The following is a 20,143-nucleotide window of genomic DNA, read 5'->3' on the forward strand; positions in this document are numbered from 1 at the left end:
TTTTAGCATGCATCAATGGTGTCAGCTCAGACTTGTTCCCCACGGAAATACTAATGCACTTTGCAAAACAAGGCTGGGGGGTTAGAAATCAAACACACATTAAATTACCTTTGAATCAGCATCCCAACATTGCTGCATCAGTTCTGCAAAACTTCTGGGACAACTGCTTGGAATGGTTAATCTCTAATGGAAAGAGAATGTACCAGTTATTGGAAGCATTTCCCTTTAAGCTGCTACTAAGAGACTTCCTATAATAGCAACGCGATTAAAGAATTAAAGCACATTCTTTCTTTAAAACACAATATAAAAAATGAGGATTGACATATTAGAAAGAAAAATCAAAATTATTAACACTAGCAAGACATACAATTAATTTTTAATAGACCTATAAGAAAGGAGTGTAAGAAATGCACAAATGGAGTTCCTTAAGAAAGCTCAGGGAAGAACTAAAAACAAACAGCTTTTAATACTAAAACATAATAGTTTGTGGAGGTTGCTGCATGTTATTTTAAGATGCTTGTCAAGACAGGTATAATGTATAGCATGCCTTAATTCCTTTCTCCCACACAAATGATCTAGCTGTACAATACTATAATCAGTTTTGACACACAAATGGTTGAAATATAGATTACATTAAGTGAGTTAAAAAGAGTTAGGTGAAGCTCTACATGACACAAGAGATGTTTCATGAGCCTGTGGCCAGAAGGATTAATGAGAACATGCAGATCTCGGAAAGCACTCCCAGAGCACAGTGAACTCATAAATACTTCCTAATGACTGAAGACAAGGAGTTGCTGGTTATAGCCAGGACCACTGACTACAGAGAATTAGTTTGAAGCTTGTTTGGTTTCATTTGCTGAGAGTTTTAAGCCATGAAAAGATTCACTCAGTCAGTCTTAGAGGATTTTACCTTAAGAGTCTGCCTCCAGACTGGAAAGCCTAAAAGCAAATCCCTTCTCACATACACACACACACTCTCCAGTTGACTGCAAGTGCTTCCAACAATATTACACCCAAAGATCCCTCTGCTCTCACTAACACAGTTTACTGATTTCAGATGTTTCATATTAAATAAATAACAAAAAAACGTAGATTAAAAAAACAGTTCTTCAGTGAAAATGAGTCCAAATGGACGCCTCAAGAGGGATCAAGCTGGAAAAAGGTTCCTTGTCCTCTAACAGGTGAGAACCAGATATTACAGTCCTGTTCAGATCAACCTACCAGGAGGACCCTTTGATCTGCCCTACTATTGCCATTTCAGAAGCAAAGCAGAGCAAGTTGTGTCGAACTCTACCATCATATTGCTGCAGCATAACCTGCAAAGCCTTACAGCAGCCAAGAGTAAAGAGTTAAAAAATTCTGCTCCACAAGCATTTGAACACCATGAGAACTGGAAACATGAGATATAGATGCAGGGCACTGCAGAAGTCTGATTATTAAAATAATGTAATAACTTAAGATTATAACTTAATAATGTAATAACAAAGGTTTCTGTGCAAGAAATACATAGAAATTTGTACAATGCATAAACAAGTTGTACTGGTGCTTGATCTCTGATTGAGTCATTAGCCTAAAAATACACTAGTTAGTCTTGCTGCAGTATTTTCTGTAACCCTCACTGTTCCAGACAGTGGACAATCAGTTGCAATCACCACTTGTCTCACTTGTGCAGAATGTCACCTATATAATATGTAATATAGAGGTAGCAGGTTTCAAAAGTGTCATATTATAATAAAGATCATATTTCTCAGGGGCATTTATTATGAGATCATGCCTAGTATAATCTGAACTCTCATGCCTTTCATTTCTGGCTTAAAAAAATTATACAGAAACTCTACTAGAATAAAATAACACTGAAATTATACAGAGTCAAAAGAGATCCATACAGAATCATCAGAATCTACATCACTTGTTGGCCTCAGGATTTGCAAAGGGGATTTTTCACCTTATGCAATTACGCTTTGGCCTCAGTCCCACACTGATTTTAACAAGAGCCTTGCAGTGCAAAAAATGGAGGACTGGCTCAACAGTGATTCAATCCTGTTGTGGACTGGAAGCATGCAATCCCATTGATATCAATAGATTGAACCGAGAGCAGAACCTGACCCTTACACTTGCTTTGGGATATAGAAAACTAAGAAGAAAAGCAGCACAAGCTGACTTTTACAAGGCTTATGCTGAACATGTTACCCAAGTCATGGCCGGAAAAAACAAAAACTGTGCAATGGCCTCTACAGCCCTCTAAGAAAGATGGTAGCAACAGGTTAGTGGTACCTGGCAGGCAAAGAGCTGGCTGTGAAAATGTCACCCCTTAGGTTTCTTCAGCCATGAGTAAAATAGTCATGTCCACACTTTGTTCATACCGTATTTTACACAGTTCTTTGGCCTGGAAAACTATAGAGAAATGTGTGTTGTACTCTGTCATCTTGCAGCACGTGACTACATCTCTTTAAACATTCCCAATGCTACTTTGTACCCCTGATGTAAACTGCAGGTAGTAGGCACAAGAAACAAATACTGTTGATGGAAGGCTTTATGGTTACCCCTTCAAAACGATGTATGAGGCTCTTCCGAAACTACAAGAGTATCTTTGTGCCCCCTGCTCTGATAAATGCAGTAGAAGACCACATTCATAATCTTCACACTGTTAGTGTAGCATTTCCAACTAATCAGTATATCACAGTGTCACTCACTGGAATTAATCCAGTCCTCAAAGAGAAATAAAAATAAAGGGGGAAAAAACACCAATAAAAAATATTAAACTAAGAGGAGGAAACCTAACTCCTCTGTTAAACTCTGAAGCATTCTGAGAAACAGTTTATGTAGAATAATAGAAACCTGTATTGTACAGCCACTGCCTTGCCATTGTAATGTTTCCCAAGCTTCCGCTGTGTCTAGATAGAGGAGGTTTCATCTTTGTGGAGGATTTCCATGCTTGTCTGTGTGTGGTACAGTCACAACTTTAAATGTTTTTTAAATGTAGTTACTGTCTTTGATATCAAGGGACTATGTGTTCAGATATACGCTCACATGTCCAACTAACTGAAAGCCTCAATTTGTGAGAAGAAGAAAAGCGAGGCTGGGGACACTGTACAAACGGTGTTTACACCACTGAAGTGCTTTTGAAATGGAAAGACTCTGCATGAGGAGGCTTGCAGCTATGCCACAGCCTTGCCGATACCAGTGAGGAGCTCATCTTCAATGTAGTGTTGAACGTAGGTGGCAAAACTGTAATTTCTCTCTTTTTTTTAAACTATTTTTTCTTCTTTTATTTTTGAAATTTTCATCTAAGCGGCAGTTTCTTGTACTATAGTGACTCCTGCTGGGAGAGTTAAGTTGAAGTAGCTGAAGGTCTCTTACAGATATATCAACTCCCGGCCAGTAAAAAGATGTCCTAAACGCAGGAGATGGAGTTAAACTGTTCCCCTACCTTGGACGCAATGGCTTCTTTCATCACTAAGAACAAACCCCTAGGTTTTACAATTGAGACTGAGAAACTAGTACAGTACTTGTACAATTTTTGATCTACAGCATCACGACGTGAAGCTGCAACAATTAGATGTAAAGGGTCCATTCATGAGGAATAACATCACTTTGACCCTTTGTGTTAGCTCCTACTGCTAATCTTTCCATACGCGTGAACTTACTTTCAATTTGAAGAAGATGAAAAAGTCTTTTGCAAAACCCCAATACTGTTTTCTGATCTATGTACCTGAATGTAGAAACGTAGTCTTACCTCGTTTTTTTCCACTACAAGCCAAGCTACTTGTAATCCTTCCAAGCCTTTAAAGGGGACCTCCCTTGTTAGCATCTCCCAGAGAACCTGGAAGGGAAAAAAAGAAAAGAATTTTTATTTCTGTACTTTGTATTTTAAATACATTATTAAACCTTGATACAGCACTATTCTGTATCCAATTACCAGGCAACCAGTTTCCATTTGCAGGAACTTGGACCAGTGTTTGTGTGCAAGATCCTCTCACTAAATTAAATTGAATGTTTCTGCTTTTTTCCTCTACAGAAAAGCCAAGATGAAAAACTGGGTTGCTTTTTTACTTTCTTTGTACACTACAAAGTTCACATTTGGCAGTTGAGACTTGGGAAGACAATGAACTCTTCCTCTCCTTCTCAGTCCCAACTAGACATATCTTTGCTTTGCAGTAATTTTTCATTTAAAAATATTTCTATATGATTGCCACCAGTGAATATTATCCAAAATGTATTTTGCTCCTATGATATGCCTATGAAAATATTAAATATAATTTTGCAATCAAAACTGTAATTGTTTATCTCCAAGTATGTGATCACGTTAAACTAAGCAATATATAGCATATATAAAATTACTCTGTTCTCCTCAAGATTTTATATACGTACTGTACTTAAATATAGAAAGATCTCCTAATTTTACATGCTCTTAGTGCTTTGGTAACAGTACCTGAGAATCTAAGCTACTCTGTAGAAAAGAGCCTGGCATCACCAAGAAGGTTTCAAGTCAATGAATCCAACTTGGTTTTCTGCCACTGGGACAACATATTGGAATTCAACCAAATTAATAGCACTTTCTACCTCCACTTGTATATGTCCCTTTTTTTTTTTAAAGCTGAACCTTCATATATGTATCTCGTTACAAATATCTACAAATTTTTTCTTCTGCTCATATACCAAGCAGAACAACAACAACAAAATATTTTATGCAGGATTTGCCTAAATGCATTAAGATCCTTACGCAACTCTCTATATCCTCCCTGTTTGGGTTAGTACCCAGGTTTATTCCAGCTACATAATTTCAAATGGACTGTGGACAGCCATGAAGACAATCAGAAAAAAAAAAAAAGCAACAATATTGGCAGACAGAGGTCAAGCAAAAAAAAAAAGCATTGAAGCAGAGTTGGGCCTTTAATCAAATGAACAAGGTACACTCCAACAATAGACCTATTCGAATAATTCTGCTTGAGTCAGAAGACTGATTGGTAAAGGTAAGGGTATCTTGGAAAAATAAGGACAGTTTTCCCAAGAATAAGAAATATATGGGGGAAGTTATCGTAGACGTATTCAACTATCCTGTTTGCCTCACTTCACTCCTTTCAGAAGAAAAATAAGGCACCTCAATTAGTAACTCCAATGATCACCTCTCTGCTGTTAGAGAAGGAAATTTAACTCTGAGAGGAGGAAAAAATTTAGCAGCCCCATGTACTTCAGATAAAAAAGGCAGTGTACAAAGCAGTCAGTTTAAAACAAAAGCCCCTGGATCAAATCAAACATGTAGTTGAGCAGCCTTGTAGAACCACCTCATCTGTATGACTGTACTATGAAATCACAGAGGAAAAACTCAAGTTTGCACAAGATAGAGCAGTATCTAAATATATCTTCCAAGTAAAGAACATAATGAAATACATGTTAAATGTCTTCAAGAGCCTTGAGCTGGAAAACTACTGCTGTGCTACCTTTCTTTCAGAAGACTAAATTGTAAGAGCTGTCTCATCTCATTCATGCATGTACATTTGTGCAGAACATTTTGCACCAAATTCCTTTATCGTGACACCTTTAGTGTTTATTTCCACTGCTTGTACAGATCACTGCCTCCCTAAACCAAGTGTTAGCTAAAAACACTTCAAGACTGCACACAGATGAAGAGAAAAACAGCAATCTGACACAATATGAAGAAGTTTTCTTAATGCTTTCATTTTACTAATAAATTAAAATAAAAGATCCAAAAGTGGGATGTTAGAAATCCTTGTATTTACTTATACAGATTTAGAAAACATTCTAACAATGATGCAATTTTAATATTCAGGCCCATGGTATAGATAAAGTATTTCCTTCCATCAGTGACATGTCTCTATTTTCAGTTCTATAGGAGCTTCAATCCCATCTCTTGGACTAGCTACCCTGAATCATCAGCTAATGTGAATCATTGCATCACCGGTCTTTTAAAAAGCAGTAAATGGGTACCTTCTGCATTCCCATTTGCCTCTTCCTCTCCCCAGGTTCACTGAGCAGCAGACAAGGACCTTACCCTGACTTACCCCAGCCTCTTTATTGCGAGGTATGCTCTGTTCATTTTCAGAACTGGCTCCCCAGCTCACTTCACATGGAAATCAATTTATCTTCCATTTCTGGTGTAAAATCTGAGACTGACATGGTTCACATCCCCTCCCACCCCTGATGGTGAGGATCACCTGCTTTCCCAATCACATCACCTCTCTGTGATGATGGACAGCAGGTGTTCACAGAAAAAAACAGCCAAGCTAGAAACAATGATGAAAAACAAAGGAAGGTCATTTAATGTAGGGGTTTGTAACTTGTGGCCTCTGAAGACGTTGGGCTCATCTTTGCATAGAGGAACAGAAAGGAGAGATAAATGCATGTGTGGTCATCCTATACATGAAGCTGAGAATAAGAATTACGTGGTCTTCAGAAAAAGCTCATACACTTACTTCTGTCAGCTCAGCTGTGCATTTCAGTTCTTATCCTCTCAACTATGTGACAACAACCCAAAGGAAAAAAACCAACCCCACAATACTGCCACCCCATCCCCACACCAGTGCAAAACCAACAAAGATTCAAAGTGCCATTTGGATAGGGGAACATTCAAATGAGTAATTTGAGGAAAAGGAAACACTCTGAACACCTTTACTGAAAAAAATAAGCGTTTTCTCCAGGTAGGAAACTGTCCACAGATGATGGTCAGGAGCCACAGTGAGCGGAAGTACAGCATGAGCATTAGCATTGCACTCATAGAGGTGCTGCCCTTAGGCATGAAAATTAGGTCACTCTTCTCTGCATTGATCCAACTGCAGTTAAAGATCACATAATTCTTTTCAAAGAGAGTAAGGGATAACCCCTGGAGCTGGCCAACATTCCCTCTATAAATAACGTATGTTCTCATAGCTACAGCAATGTTTGAACAGCTGCTACATTTAATGGCAGTCTCTATGCCACCAATAGCCAATTAATGGTTTTACTTATTTGTTCTTGTAAGTGATAAAATAATTCAGCTACATCGTATAAGCTTTCTATGATTAAACACATTTACAGTGATACACAAACACACTGTGGTGCACTACAAACAGCTCTGCCAGAATAACATATTCTGAGCATATGTCTTCATGATTTCAGAACAGCTTTCTGAGTGACACTGTCATTCCACATACACTTTCCTATCTGGCAGAGACGCAAGGAGTAATTTTTGAGCAACACACAATGGCACGAGTCAGTTTCAGGGTTGATCATTTTTAACACTTGGTATCTGTTGTTTAGAGTATGGATTTGGAAATGGATCAGAAAAGAGAATCTCAGCATGGCTGAAGGAAAGTGCAAGATCTGTCTTTGTGTTGTAATAAATCTCCTGGAACAATCAGCTTTAGCATTTCATGGCAGTATTATAAATTATTCACTATATATCCCAAAGAGAATACATGGACCTGTTTATATAAATTATTTACTATATATCCCAAAGAGAATACATGGACCTGTTTAATCATCCATGAAGAGCAGCAGAAGGTAATCTGAACCTTAACTATATACATGTATACAATTGTTCATAAAGAGGAAAATTCATTTCAGTTGAGAAGCAACTCAGACCTATAAGGTTGCAGAAAGACTTCGACACTTCATGGAAAAAAGCTGTCGCACACCTTAAGCAGAATATTTAAAATCACAGACTGGTTTGTAGAAAGAACAGTGTCAGACAGAAAAATAGCAGAAAAAAAATAAAAGAAAACCATGGGGAAGATGACAAATATTGCAAGTGGAATATCTATTCCTAGCATCTTACTAGTTTACATTTGAAAGGATTCTGTTCTTTGTTAAGAGGACTTTAACTGAAGAAAAGCAGATTTGTCTCTCTAGCACAAAAGCTGCTGGCAAGTGTTACACTTTGAAAAGGGACTCTTTAAATTTTGTTTTTATAAATGATAAGAATTTAAAGAGACAAAAATACCATTTCTCAGATTTTTTTTTTGTTTTCAGTCCCCTAGCTAATTCTCTGACAGTCATAAAACTTACAGTGAGATTCCAACCTTCAATGTTATATTCAAGCCATCTCTTGCTGGTATAACCCCACTAGGTCAGTAATTTCAGCAACAAGAGAACTCTGGCCCCTGCCGTTCTTCATTTCTAGCCCTGTATCTCCTCCAAAAATTATGATGTTCCAAGACTAGACTTACAAAAAGATTGACTCCTAAGAGTTTATGAATTCATAAGCTTCTATTCCCAGTAGAACACATTAGCTCAAAAAAAATATATTAAAAAATGTGGGTCAAATATTATTAGACACTCTAAAGTAGCACTACACACCCATAACAACGTTAAAATATTCTGGTAACACTGAACTGTTTTCATAAGGAGGGTAGTTGAGTTTTACCTCCAAGCACAGAACTGTCAAAGGAACCTTACTTTCTGGATGAGGAAAAACAAACTATGCATGACATACTGTTCTCAAAGCACTGTTAATACTCCACATGATAAGATACTAAATAATTTCTTACCTTCTCCCACATAGAGAACATTACTTATAGTCAATTCAAACCAGGATGACTACAGGAGCAGTTTGAGCTATAAGACTATGTTTGGAATTTTTTCCTCTAACGTTTTTGTTCTGTTTTGAAACTGGAATGTTTCCCTTCAGTGGACAATATGTGATTGCTTCCAGTAACAGTTTACATTAACATTTACATGTTAGTTTATGTTCTCTCACTGTTTGTGACCTAGTTCAGTTAAGCAAGCAAGGATTTTGAATCTGAAAATATAGTCTTTTTCTCCCTCCTTGCAAAACTTCAACCTTTAATTGTTAAGTGATGCCACATCATCTTTCACATATTTTTTTTCTCACTATAAACAACTGTTTGGCAAAAAGTTTAAGTCATCCTCCATTGGAACATCAGCTTAGGTATGTTAACCATTAGGTGCAAGCCTAAAAACACAGTGCCTCCCTCACATCTCTCTACTTCCATCCCTCAAAAAGAGGCAATACTTGATGAGTACTGAAGAATTCCTCATTCTGCCACCCACTGTTGAATCCAAACACAAATATGATTAATACACAGATATGCATGGAAACTACAGTCCCACTTCCTTTCCTTTACCCCTTGAAGTACTCTTCACTGTCCTCTGTCAGAGAAAGGATATGGCCACGTAATTTATCTGATCACTAAAGCTATTTCTAGCCTATTTTGTATTGCACAGTAAAACCAAATTAGAGCTTAACTGTGGACACAGGGAAGTAATTCACATTATTGAATCTGAAAATCTGACATTGTGGTGAACTACAACTGATTGCTCACCCTTCAGAAAACCTGCAAAGTAATGCTGGGCTTTTCTATATTTTCCAATGGGTAGAGTCTCTATTCTCACAGGTAATGATAGCAGGGTCTTTTAAACAATTAAGAATAGAGTGGTGGCTTACTTTTTATTATACATCAGTGATACTCCATTTTAGGGAAAGCAGAATGCTAATCATTTCATCCTGTTATACCCCTATTACAAGACAACCTTCAGTTCCACAAAAAAACACAAGCAGGGACTCAGGTTGTTCAGTGGCTCCTGAAAGCCTTTGAACATATGCTGAACAACTGTGGTTGCCCTACACTGGCATGCTGCTAATCTAATCAGATCTTACTAAACATTCAAGACACTGTTCTTCCTATCATTTTCAAGCATGTAATTGCAAATTATGGGTCAGTCTTAAAAGAAAGTCTGGGGTTTTTTGTTGTTCTTATTCAGAATTGCTGTTCTTGCATCATGTGAATTCTGTCACGCTGGACAACTGCTACTACCCATAGTAAAATGAGAGGCACTCACCACTCCGTACGAGTATGTGTCACATGTTTCAGACACTGGAAGACTTTGAATAACTTCTGGGGCCATCCATGGAAAAGTGCCCACTAATGACATGTGTGTCGTATGGGAGTGGAACCTTGAAGCACCAAAATCACAGATCTGGCAAGAATAAATAAAAAATTAAACAGGTAATAGAGTATCAACCTCATTCATTAGACATCAAAACATCGACTCAAGCAGCATGTCTTTACAAATAATTAAAGAGTTCATACCTTTAACACACCATCAGCAGCTATAACAACTGAAAATGAAAAAACAAAAGGTTAGAAGAATGCTAAAAATAAACATAATATGTTTTCACAGCAAAATACTTTGTTTTTTAGCAAGACAAATGATCTTATGGTGAGCCAGCACTTGAGTGTGCACACGTGCACAACTGTCCTGGTTTCTTCGAGAAGCTTTAGAGAACATCTATTGAATCCCTGCAAGCCTTAGAACAAATGCAAAATCTTGCAGGCCTTACTGAGTTCAAAGACAGCAACACAGATAAACTTTGCTCTCCCCAGTGTAGTTAGGCTTAACAAGAAGCTCTCTGGAAGACTCATTAATAAAGGAGAAAACTGAGGTGAGACCTAGACTTTTCTTGACTGTGTGCATTTTCTCCCTGCGTGCATTATTAAAATTTGTGTCCCTCTTATCCCACGACTGGTAGTGGAAGTTTCATTTTAAAGTCAATGTTCTGCAAATTTCATAAACAGCCGTCAACTGCTAAGTACAGACTGCATATTGAATATGTATTACTCAAAAGCATGCTACTTTACCATTCCTGGACTTCAGGTCCCTGTGGATAACTTTCACTGGAGCTTCCATGTGTAAATAGTGCATTCCTACACAAAACAAGGGAACAATCTAGTTAGACAGGCTGAGTGGGGCCATCATGAATCTGCAGTCATGTTTCCTGGTTCCCACTAATCGTACTTGTTACAAGCTGGCATACCTGTATGCCATACTGACATGCTGAAGAAGAAGTAAAGCTTCCCATAATCTACTTTGAGTAAAAAGTATCAAGCAAAGCTCATGCATCTATCAGAGCATCTATATGGATATGCTAATGGTTTTTAATGTCATATATAGTTATTTTCTCTAAGGTAGTGTCTACACAAGGAAGCCTGATATGAATTTACCATTTGTTCATTAGTTTACACTAATTCTTGTGTGGTCAGTCATAGAGAACACAAAGGATGGAACAGCTTATTCTATGTTATTATGTGAAGAGTTTCAGTATGGTTGCTGAGAATAAACCCTCAGCTTCCTTAAATGCCCCAATTCAAATCAAATGTAAGGGTAATTATGCACTTTACCTCATAATTACTCTACATCAGCAAAATTATCCTCTTGGGACTTAGGGGCACACCAGAAGTAAAACTGGCTCATAGAAGCCATTTTCACTTCAGAGTATTTTGGATTCATAATAAACAAGGAACATATTAAAAAGCACAGTGAATGGGTTTTGCTTTTTTTTAATGTATGTATGGTTGGTTGGTTGGTTTTGTTACAATTTGAATAAGAAAGACTACGAAGGCTTTCCTGACTTCCTAAGGAAAGCATCTCCAGCTGTACACTTTGCTGGCTGTGTAGGATAATATATACCACTCATCTTACTTACCTTTAGCTATGTCAGTTGCCCAGGTCATGATATGATCCATATCCATCTCTTCACTTTTGTTACTATTAATGTAATCAAACAGTGAGCCAGCAGAAGCATACTCTGTTAAAAAACAGCAACAAACAAGACATTTTAAAACATAGCACCTAACTTGAAAGATGTAATAGAAACTCTGCCAGTTCCAGAAAGAAGTCAACCTCTGGCTTAACGACAAAGAATTTGGGTTCAGCAGCTAATACTATTAGTAGTGTAGTAGAAGAGTGGTAGTTTGTTCTGACTACCCCAACACAGACATAACCTACTGCTAAGGAAAAAAACCTAACAACAAACAAAGTGTAATCATATATAACAAGAGACATTAAATTGAAAAGGCATTAGAAAGGTCTGGCATCAAGAAAGATCAGGTAAAGCAGTTCAAATTCCAGAGTAAAAGGCTCTGGATGTTCCTTGTTCAGGATAAGCAAATCTTTTTCTTAATTTCTCTTAACTACACCAACAAAATGCCACAGCAGGATTCTATGGGTACAAACAAGGGTTTTTGGGGTCTACTGGTGTTTCCAAGTATGGCAGATGGAATCCAGTCTGACTACCAGAGCTGTATGCCTTAAAGCAGGAATAACATGCTAGTTTCACCTACACACATTTAGGTGTGAAGCTGGAGACAACTGAAACCTGCACAGCGCCACTTTTATATAACCTAAAATTCTTACTTTTTTACACAGTGAATTTGCCACTCTTGATCAGAAGAGCATTTAACATATGAGGTTGGTGGTATCAGATCCATCTTACTGTTTCCAAAATCAAGGATACTCCCCACTGGTAAGCAGTACTGTGTGTAAGTGATGCCCCATAATAAAGGATTTTCTTTTTTTTTAAAGTAAAGCTACATGTTAAATATATAATGTTCTGTTAGGAAGGAAGGGTCTCCAAGTAGAAAGGGAAATTAAAATTTTCTTTTCCTATTTCCCCATGGAGGAACAGAGTAGCAAATCAAATAATTTGTTCATGAAAAACGGAAGGATGAAACTAGAAGCCAAACCCTGAGATATGCAGAACAGATTTCCTTGTGCTGTAGGTCATGTACAGCAGTCTAAAGGCTGTAGCTCTTCTGCTTAGTATTTATTTAATAAGTTTTATACTTATTTAGAATTCATTCACATTTCACCAAAAAAGGAAGTTTATGAGATGAAGCAGCTGATACATTTTCTTTTATCTGTTTCCCATGACAGAGCAGGCACATGCCACCACATGTAGCCCAAGCAGCACAGAGATCAGTGGGATGCAAGGAGCAACTTAAGCCTTTTAGCCCCCTCTTTCAAGACTATTCAGTGTGCTTCTCAGGCAGAACTTAGAACCTACTCACAAGACTCAGGGAATCTTCACATCATTTTAAAGCAGCCACAAAATCATTGCCACTAAGACGATACTGAATGCATCTGAATTTTGTTAATAATAATAATCAATGATTGAAACATGATAGGTTAAATGCATTAAAAAAATTTATATTGTTCCTCATCAAGGAAATCAAAACCACTGGGAGATTGTTGCATGGGGAAGGAAGACAAGGAAGGAGACAAGACTGAATCTGCAGCCTAGAACATGGTAGGCCAGATGAGAAGATTCCAGTGCTAAATGAAAGAGGGAGAAAATAGCAAGTCCCTTGAAAGTAAACACTCAAGTGGCAAGCAGAACCTCCCACTGAAAGGACAGACGTGTTGCTTCTGATGTCACCGACAGAAGAGTAAGCTGCTGACCCGCACATTTCCACAATTAAAACAGAAGCTTTTTTTACCCACGATGTCATCATCCGTCTTATAAATGGATTCTTCAGGAATAGGTTGGCTGCATGCTTTGCATGCCTTTACAATGCATAATTTGATCCACCAGGGTCAGGGACAACTCAGCTCCCCAGGCCCTTTGCCATTCTGTGTGAACAGAGGCAAGCAAGCTTTTATCAACAAAGCTCCACTGTTGGTATTTATTCTATGTATTTATTGTGCCTCAGGTTTTTACTAGGAGCTTATGGATTTGGATATCATATCGCAAGGACAATGGTCTGTCAATAATGGAAAAGAAATATTTGCTTTAGAAGGAAACAGTCTGAGTGCCTGACTGGACCCACCCTGTGATGGGCTGTGGGATACACCATATGGTTCTGTGCAATGGGGGCACAAGCTCTGAGAGCCTTTTGGGAGGAGGGAGTTGTGGTCAAAAGCCACACCTGAAAGCCAGACATTGAGACTGCTGCTGACAGACAGCCAGTGACATCTAGAACGATGTGATCCACCTTAGCAGCCCACCAGGCGGGATGATCTGCTGTAGCGCTGACATACATCCCAGCAGGAAAACGTGTTTTAACTGCAGATGTAGCCTTTCTCAGAGAACTCCTTGACAATTCCACAGAAGATGTTACGTGCAGCTAATACTCAGTACATGCCAATGCTTGGCTGAATGCTCTCATCTCCATCACTGAAGAAACATTAGTTTCTCTGCATTTCTTTTTGTTTGGGATTTTCCCTCACAAGAAATGGATCTCTGACTAAACACAGGATTAAGTCTGCAACACTGATGGCCATCCGGAAGATCATGAAGTAAAAACCCCTCTAAAATTTATTTCAAGTACAATTAACATTTCTCAGCAGCCATTCTCTCATTTGAAAATGGTGTGGGGAAATGGAGCCTTGCTTCCCTTCCAACCCACAGGACTCTGGTCTCATTAGAAGTTGCAGGGAGAATCAACACAGTTTGCTAAAAAAAAAAAAAAAAGCTTTTTTCTTTAGCCAGGGTGTAATCAGAGCTCCATAAGGAACAAAGTGGTTGAACTACATGTAGTCTCTTTCTCACAGGTGGTTGGAGTCCCTGTTCTCAGTAACATTAGGAATTACTTTAGCTGCTATCTGTCTGTCTCTCTTGTGACTGGTAAGAAGGTCAAATGTCTCCAAACACTGACCTTTTGCAAGATCAGACAGAGGCCTTCTGATCCAGACATCATCCTAGGTCATTGATTACAACTCTCCTTTGCTACTCTGCTTGCTGGTTTACACTTATTACAGTTATATTAAGAAGGATAGTAAAATTTCATTACTTGATTTATTAGTTTGTATTAATTTTATTGCTTTCAGAAAGAATTCAAGCCCTGTCCACATGCCATCACCAGTGCATTCTCTGAGCAGTGTAGACTGTGCTCATCCCCTGCACCTCTGGAGTGCTGGCTGCCACACCAGACCTCCAGTAGGCTTATACTCCTCTGGTGAGCAAAGCTTCCCATGCTCTGAACAGTGCTGCTGCTCTGATGTGCTCCCACCAGAGCAGTTATCACCAGTTATCACTGCTGTGATAACCAGATGTCTAAGAAGCAGGTAGAAATAACTGAATTTTCACAAGTTCTGACCACCATCTGAGAACCAATAAAAACCTGAACAGCAGTGATTCAAACCGGTATTAAGACTGTACCACACACAAAGACTACTCTTTGCATCAAACTTTGAAGTGTTTGAAGTGACGTGACAAAACATGCCTCTTAATTCACACTTTGATGAGTTTTACCTCTCTGAACATTTATTTCAGCAGTGATGGGAGATTGCTTTGCTTTGGGTTTACTTTCTACAACTATCTTACATAGTTTTTCCCACACAGGAAAGGGAGAAAATTTTCTGTCTGGACCAATTCCCAGGTATGGGTAGGAAGCTTAAAGTGGTGATAGAAAAAAGAAAACACCACCAAAAAAACCCAACAAAACCACAAAAACCAACCTCTGTATAATTCTAGCAATGTCAGAATAAATAAAACCTAGTTTCCAATGAATAAAGGGAGTTGTCTTATGATGTCTTATAAACCCTTGACTTTATTTCAAGCTCTTCCCAGGGCTGGGAACTTCCCACTCTAAATTCTCCTATTTTCAATACAGGCAGAATTCATGGTGTAGCTTTGAGCAGACTCTCAGCCTTCCCTTTTCACAGAACCTGTCAGAATTTCATATCATGAAAACCTCTACTTCTGCAATATGCCAGTTGAAATGGAAAAGCAATTCTCAGATGGTGCCAAGCACTCTAACGTTCAAACAAGGACAGAACAAATAGCAAAACACTGAAACGGGGTAACGCAAATACTTTGTAACACTGGAGTTTTGCAGAATCAAGAAAAGTCAGACAAAAATCCTTACCTGTAACTATGCCATAATTTGGAGGTTCAATGACAGCTCCGTAGAACTGAATGATGTTTTTGTGACTGAGCACACTGAGTATTTCTGCCTGTTGAAAACAAACAAACAAGTTAGACAATTAAAATAGACATTTACTATGATAGTTTATTTTATACCCCAGTGGGTATACACATATATATAACATATATATAAACACACACGTATCTAGGAAAGACTGTCCACAAACACTTGGCATTTGAAAACCTTATGAGAGAGTTTGGCAGATTAATGCTTTGTATGTTTGGGGGGAAAATAATAAATTTCAGACTATTCTTTCATGGCCAAGGCACAGATGTAGAAGTTAAGTCTTTGGAAAAACTGAAGGCCTTGGAAAACTTTGTTCAAAGAAAGATCTGGCATTTTTGGCAGAGCTGCAGCAGTCCTATCCAGAATTTGTGTTTATGCACAAAGTACTACGGGTTCAGCGAGTCCAGCACTTCAGGCTGTTAGAGCATACCATGCACACACAGCTCCATCCAACATTTACTGGAAATGCGGAATTTCCAGGCATCCGCTGTGGAGTCTGACTGGATACGCACAGCAAGCACGCTTGAGATTGCCAAATAGCCAGCAGTGCAGCTGAAACTGCTCCTCAGAGCAGACTACAGATGTTTGGCAATTCTGGATAAACACACAAAGCCCTGCAAGACAAAACCCTGTAAGACAATGAGACTGTATCCACAGAAATTAAGACATATACTCCCTGTAGGTTTTGAGAGTAAAGGTCAGGTAACTCCTTCAAGATCTCTCACCAGTTTCACCTTTGTAGTTTATTAAAATAAATACTCAAGATTTTGATGTTTCTACTCTAATCTGGGATTTAAGAGACACCAAAGCAAGATTCCATTTAAGAAATATGGAGATGTACCTTTTAATTTTCCACAGATACCCTGAATGAAAAACTGGGAGGGAAAAATTTTCCAACTCTTTCTAAGGACCATTATATCTGACAGAATCTTTTCTAAACACTTTTAATCACTCTGCTGTTGTTTGCACTAGCGATTCTAGATGATTCCTTTTATGTTTTGTTCTTTTCAGTTGCTGTACATTAACTGTGAACTCCATTAGCCAATTTAAAGACACTTATTCCCTACAGTGAGAACCAGATGCAAGTCAGTCCACACCTTTGAAGCTTTTGTACTATTTTTGACAAGAAGTGCCATATTTCAATGAAAATGACTTTCAGATAGCAAATTACAAAGTGATGGTTAAAGACTGGTATTTCAAAGGTCTCTTAGGCACTAACAAGAATATTCAGAATCACCTTTAAGCATCAAACTCATACTTAAATCCAAAATGCCTAAATGCTTGGAAGAAAATCCTGTCATGCATCTGTGTCTAAAGGCCATTGAAGAAGTCAGCCCTCACTGGCTTGGGCACAACACTCTTCCCTCAGTAAAGCTGCTTTCTATCTTATGCAAGCTGAATGAGCACAAATTTCCTTCCTAACTGGTGATGAAAAGTAACAAGTATTCAGTTATTTAATTAATGTTTTGTGAAAAACAGATTTTTTTTTTAATGTTGTATTGAAGCATAACTAGTGGGTTCTTCAGCTGAAGGAAAGGTACCCAAACATGTAAATTCAAACCCCCTGGATATAATACAGAGACACAGTCAGACACACAAGGGGACTGCAAGAGAGCTTAATATTATGCTTAGTCCCATGATAAACTTAGTCCCAGCCTGTTACTGACCATCAAACTACACTAAAACCATTCACCCTGCACTTACATCACAGGTATGGATGAAATTATGCCCTCTCGAGTCCTGCTGAAATGAATTACAGACTAGATGCCATCTCTTGAAGGCAAAGAGATTCAGAACTCCAAACAAACCTAATCCCCTGTTTACCTAATTCAACCACTATCACAAAATCCGAGGTCAAAGCAAATTACACAGAAAACATTTTAAGTTAATTCTCACCTACTGGCTTACCATAAATCAAACCCAATTCATAAGATAGTTACAGTATAAGAGTTTGGAATTCAGGTAATCCCTAAGTGTACAAACATTGTAATTGTGTCCTGTGAACCATGGTATGGATCACAGTATTTAATGGATAATTTAGTTTTATGGCTGTTTAATCTCTACTTACTGACATATGTGAAAATGTCAATTACATCATCTATGACTGACATCACCCTACAGCTGCCTCTAGACCCATTAGTACTGCTCTTAACCTTGTAGTACAAACAGCCATGCATGAATAACTGTATCTTCAGCTGTTTCAGCAAGTAAAAACAGGGTCCTCCCCTAGGCCTTGTCTGTGTTCAGCAATTACTGGACAGAAATCACAAACACAGGTTCTAAGCATGGTCGACAGCAGATGAGGGGACAAACCAAGCTGGCTGGACAGTGTGGTCTTGTTATGAGCATCACAAGCCTCAGCTCACTGGGATAACCCAAGCCTTCACTTGCTTTTGCTCTGTCCTGTACCAGCACAGCAAAAGCAGCAAATGCAGCTCAGCTCTGACGACAGCTTAAAGGCTGGTGCTGACTGCAGATGTGGGCAGCCTGATGCTGAGCTGGCATTACTCGGGAAGCAGACAAGGCCATATCGGCAGATCTTTAATTGCAGCCACACAGACAGTAAGGATGTGGACGGAGGTACTTTGCATACAGCTGTGTTGTTGCCTGCCAGCTACTCACAGCAGCTGCAGCTGCTCTTGTTAGAGCTCCCTATCCTAAGGCAGTCAAAGTTAGCGAAGACCAAACGACTCAGCATATTTTAGTTACTCTGGTTCTCCTTAGAAATATGTTAGAAATTTATTACAGTCACACTTGTAGTCAAGAGAACTGATCAAGGGTTTGGGCTAGCAGCACAGTTGGAACTGCAAAAGAACATCTGTCCACACAGTTTTTTCAGTATCAAAAGACTTTTCTCCTTAGGCCCAGACAAACTGGGCCCAAAGCAACTCAACCACCACTTCTTCCAGGTGCCTTTGGAGCACCTGACTGGAAAAAGCAATGTACTGCCATCTTTCCACTCTGCTCTGAGCACACTGGTTTAGGATTAACACAGGAAATAACTGCAGCCCCTTGTGAGATCATCAGGTCAGCCAGCAGCCGACCAACTCTCCCATTAATAAATCAGTAAACTGCACAGCAAGAGGCACCTTTGCTCCATGTAAAATTACAGTTAGACATGGTTAGCTACTCAAAGAATCTGACTAACACAACTTCCTTAACTGCCTTATAATACTATTATATCATGCAAAAGTTTGGTTATTTATTTTTTCAGAGAACTGTTTGTCATGTTTATTAAGGAGATATTTAGACACACTGAAGGCAGCTTTGGAAAGACATTTTTTTCCTAAGTCTTATAGCATTTTAAAGGCTTTGAGTTTTGTCATGTTCTTGGGAGAGTTGCAACTTAGCTACTCTCAGGGGGTTTTACAGTCTAATAAAAGAGCAGCTGGAAGAGGTCAGCTGATGTTTTATTACAATCATTCCATTAGTGGCAACCACATACAAAAAAGAAATGCTAACACAAATAAATACCACACCTTTATTTCTAGATTCCTGCTCAAAAATACATCCAGTCTGTTTCCATTCCCAGCATCTCATGAACGCTCTCTTATGAATTCACTGTTGCCTAATAAGATATGATGCCTCTTATAATATACCAATTTCTCTAGGTAAACAAGCCCAAAACATCATTTTACAGACACAATACCAGACAATCAGCATCTATCATTGCTAATAAATTATTTTCTCAAGATGCAGAACTTCAGAAACATAAAACTATTACTAAGAATTATATAGCAGGGATGAATCATAGAATCAACCAGGTTGGAAAAGACCTCCAAGATCATCAAGTCCAAACCTTGATCCCACACCGCCATGGTTACTAGACCATGGCACTAAGTGCCACATCCAGTTTTATCTTAAAAACCTCCAGGAACGGTGAATCCACCACATCCATGGGCAGCCCATTCCAATGTCTGATTCCAATGTCTGATTACTCTCTCTATAAAAAATTTTTTCCTAATATTCAACCTAAACCTCCCCTGGCACAGCTTAAGACCGTGCCCTCTTGTCCTGATATGCAATTATTACAGTTCTGAACACTGAAAAGAAAATCAAGCAGATACAAAATAAAACCTTAGGACTTTGCCAACTGATTTATCTGTTCTCATAAAATTTTCCATGGAAAAAAGTACAAACAAGAATTTTGTGTTTTGGGGTCCCCAAATAATAAGCAAAGCATTCTGATTGTCCAGTTCAAGGAATGTTTGCTAAACCTATTAAACTGTCTTTAATATTAACAATGCAAGAGGAAAACCACATGAACATGACAAAGCCAAGGATCATTGGTGAGATCTTTTATATGCAAATAAGTACAGTTATCACTTGCTCCAATGGACACACTCCCAGAATAAATGTGTTACCAACTTTTTCAATAGATTTTCAATAGAATCTTTTTTCAAAATTGTAGTTCTAAAACTATGGTTGCATGACACTCAAAGCTGTGTGAGCTTGGGCTTCTTTTTTAGTAC

At 38.4% G+C, this 20,143-nt stretch overlaps 1 protein-coding gene across 8 annotated transcripts in view; it reads right to left on the bottom strand.

Moving 5' to 3' along the window:
• MAP3K20 (mitogen-activated protein kinase kinase kinase 20) overlaps nt 1-20,143 on the bottom strand; it is a 97,854-nt gene that overhangs the window by 53,410 nt on the left and 24,301 nt on the right. For all 8 annotated transcript variants that reach the window (XR_003526569.1, XR_003526570.1, XM_027636658.1 and 5 more), the window contains exons 3-9: nt 15,606-15,693; nt 11,444-11,545; nt 10,599-10,664; nt 10,050-10,078; nt 9,799-9,936; nt 3,737-3,823; nt 109-183 (exon numbers count right to left, since the gene is read on the bottom strand). Coding sequence is in view for 6 of the 8 variants with exons in the window: in XM_027636658.1 (XP_027492459.1) it covers nt 109-183; nt 3,737-3,823; nt 9,799-9,936; nt 10,050-10,078; nt 10,599-10,664; nt 11,444-11,545; nt 15,606-15,693 (585 nt within the window). In the remaining 2 variants the exon portion in view is untranslated. The remainder of the gene's footprint in view (nt 1-108; nt 184-3,736; nt 3,824-9,798; nt 9,937-10,049; nt 10,079-10,598; nt 10,665-11,443; nt 11,546-15,605; nt 15,694-20,143) is intronic.

This window comes from Corapipo altera, unplaced genomic scaffold (assembly GCF_003945725.1).
Source record: "Corapipo altera isolate COAL_440 unplaced genomic scaffold, ASM394572v1 45, whole genome shotgun sequence".
In the NCBI taxonomy this organism is placed as follows: Eukaryota; Metazoa; Chordata; class Aves; order Passeriformes; family Pipridae; genus Corapipo; species Corapipo altera.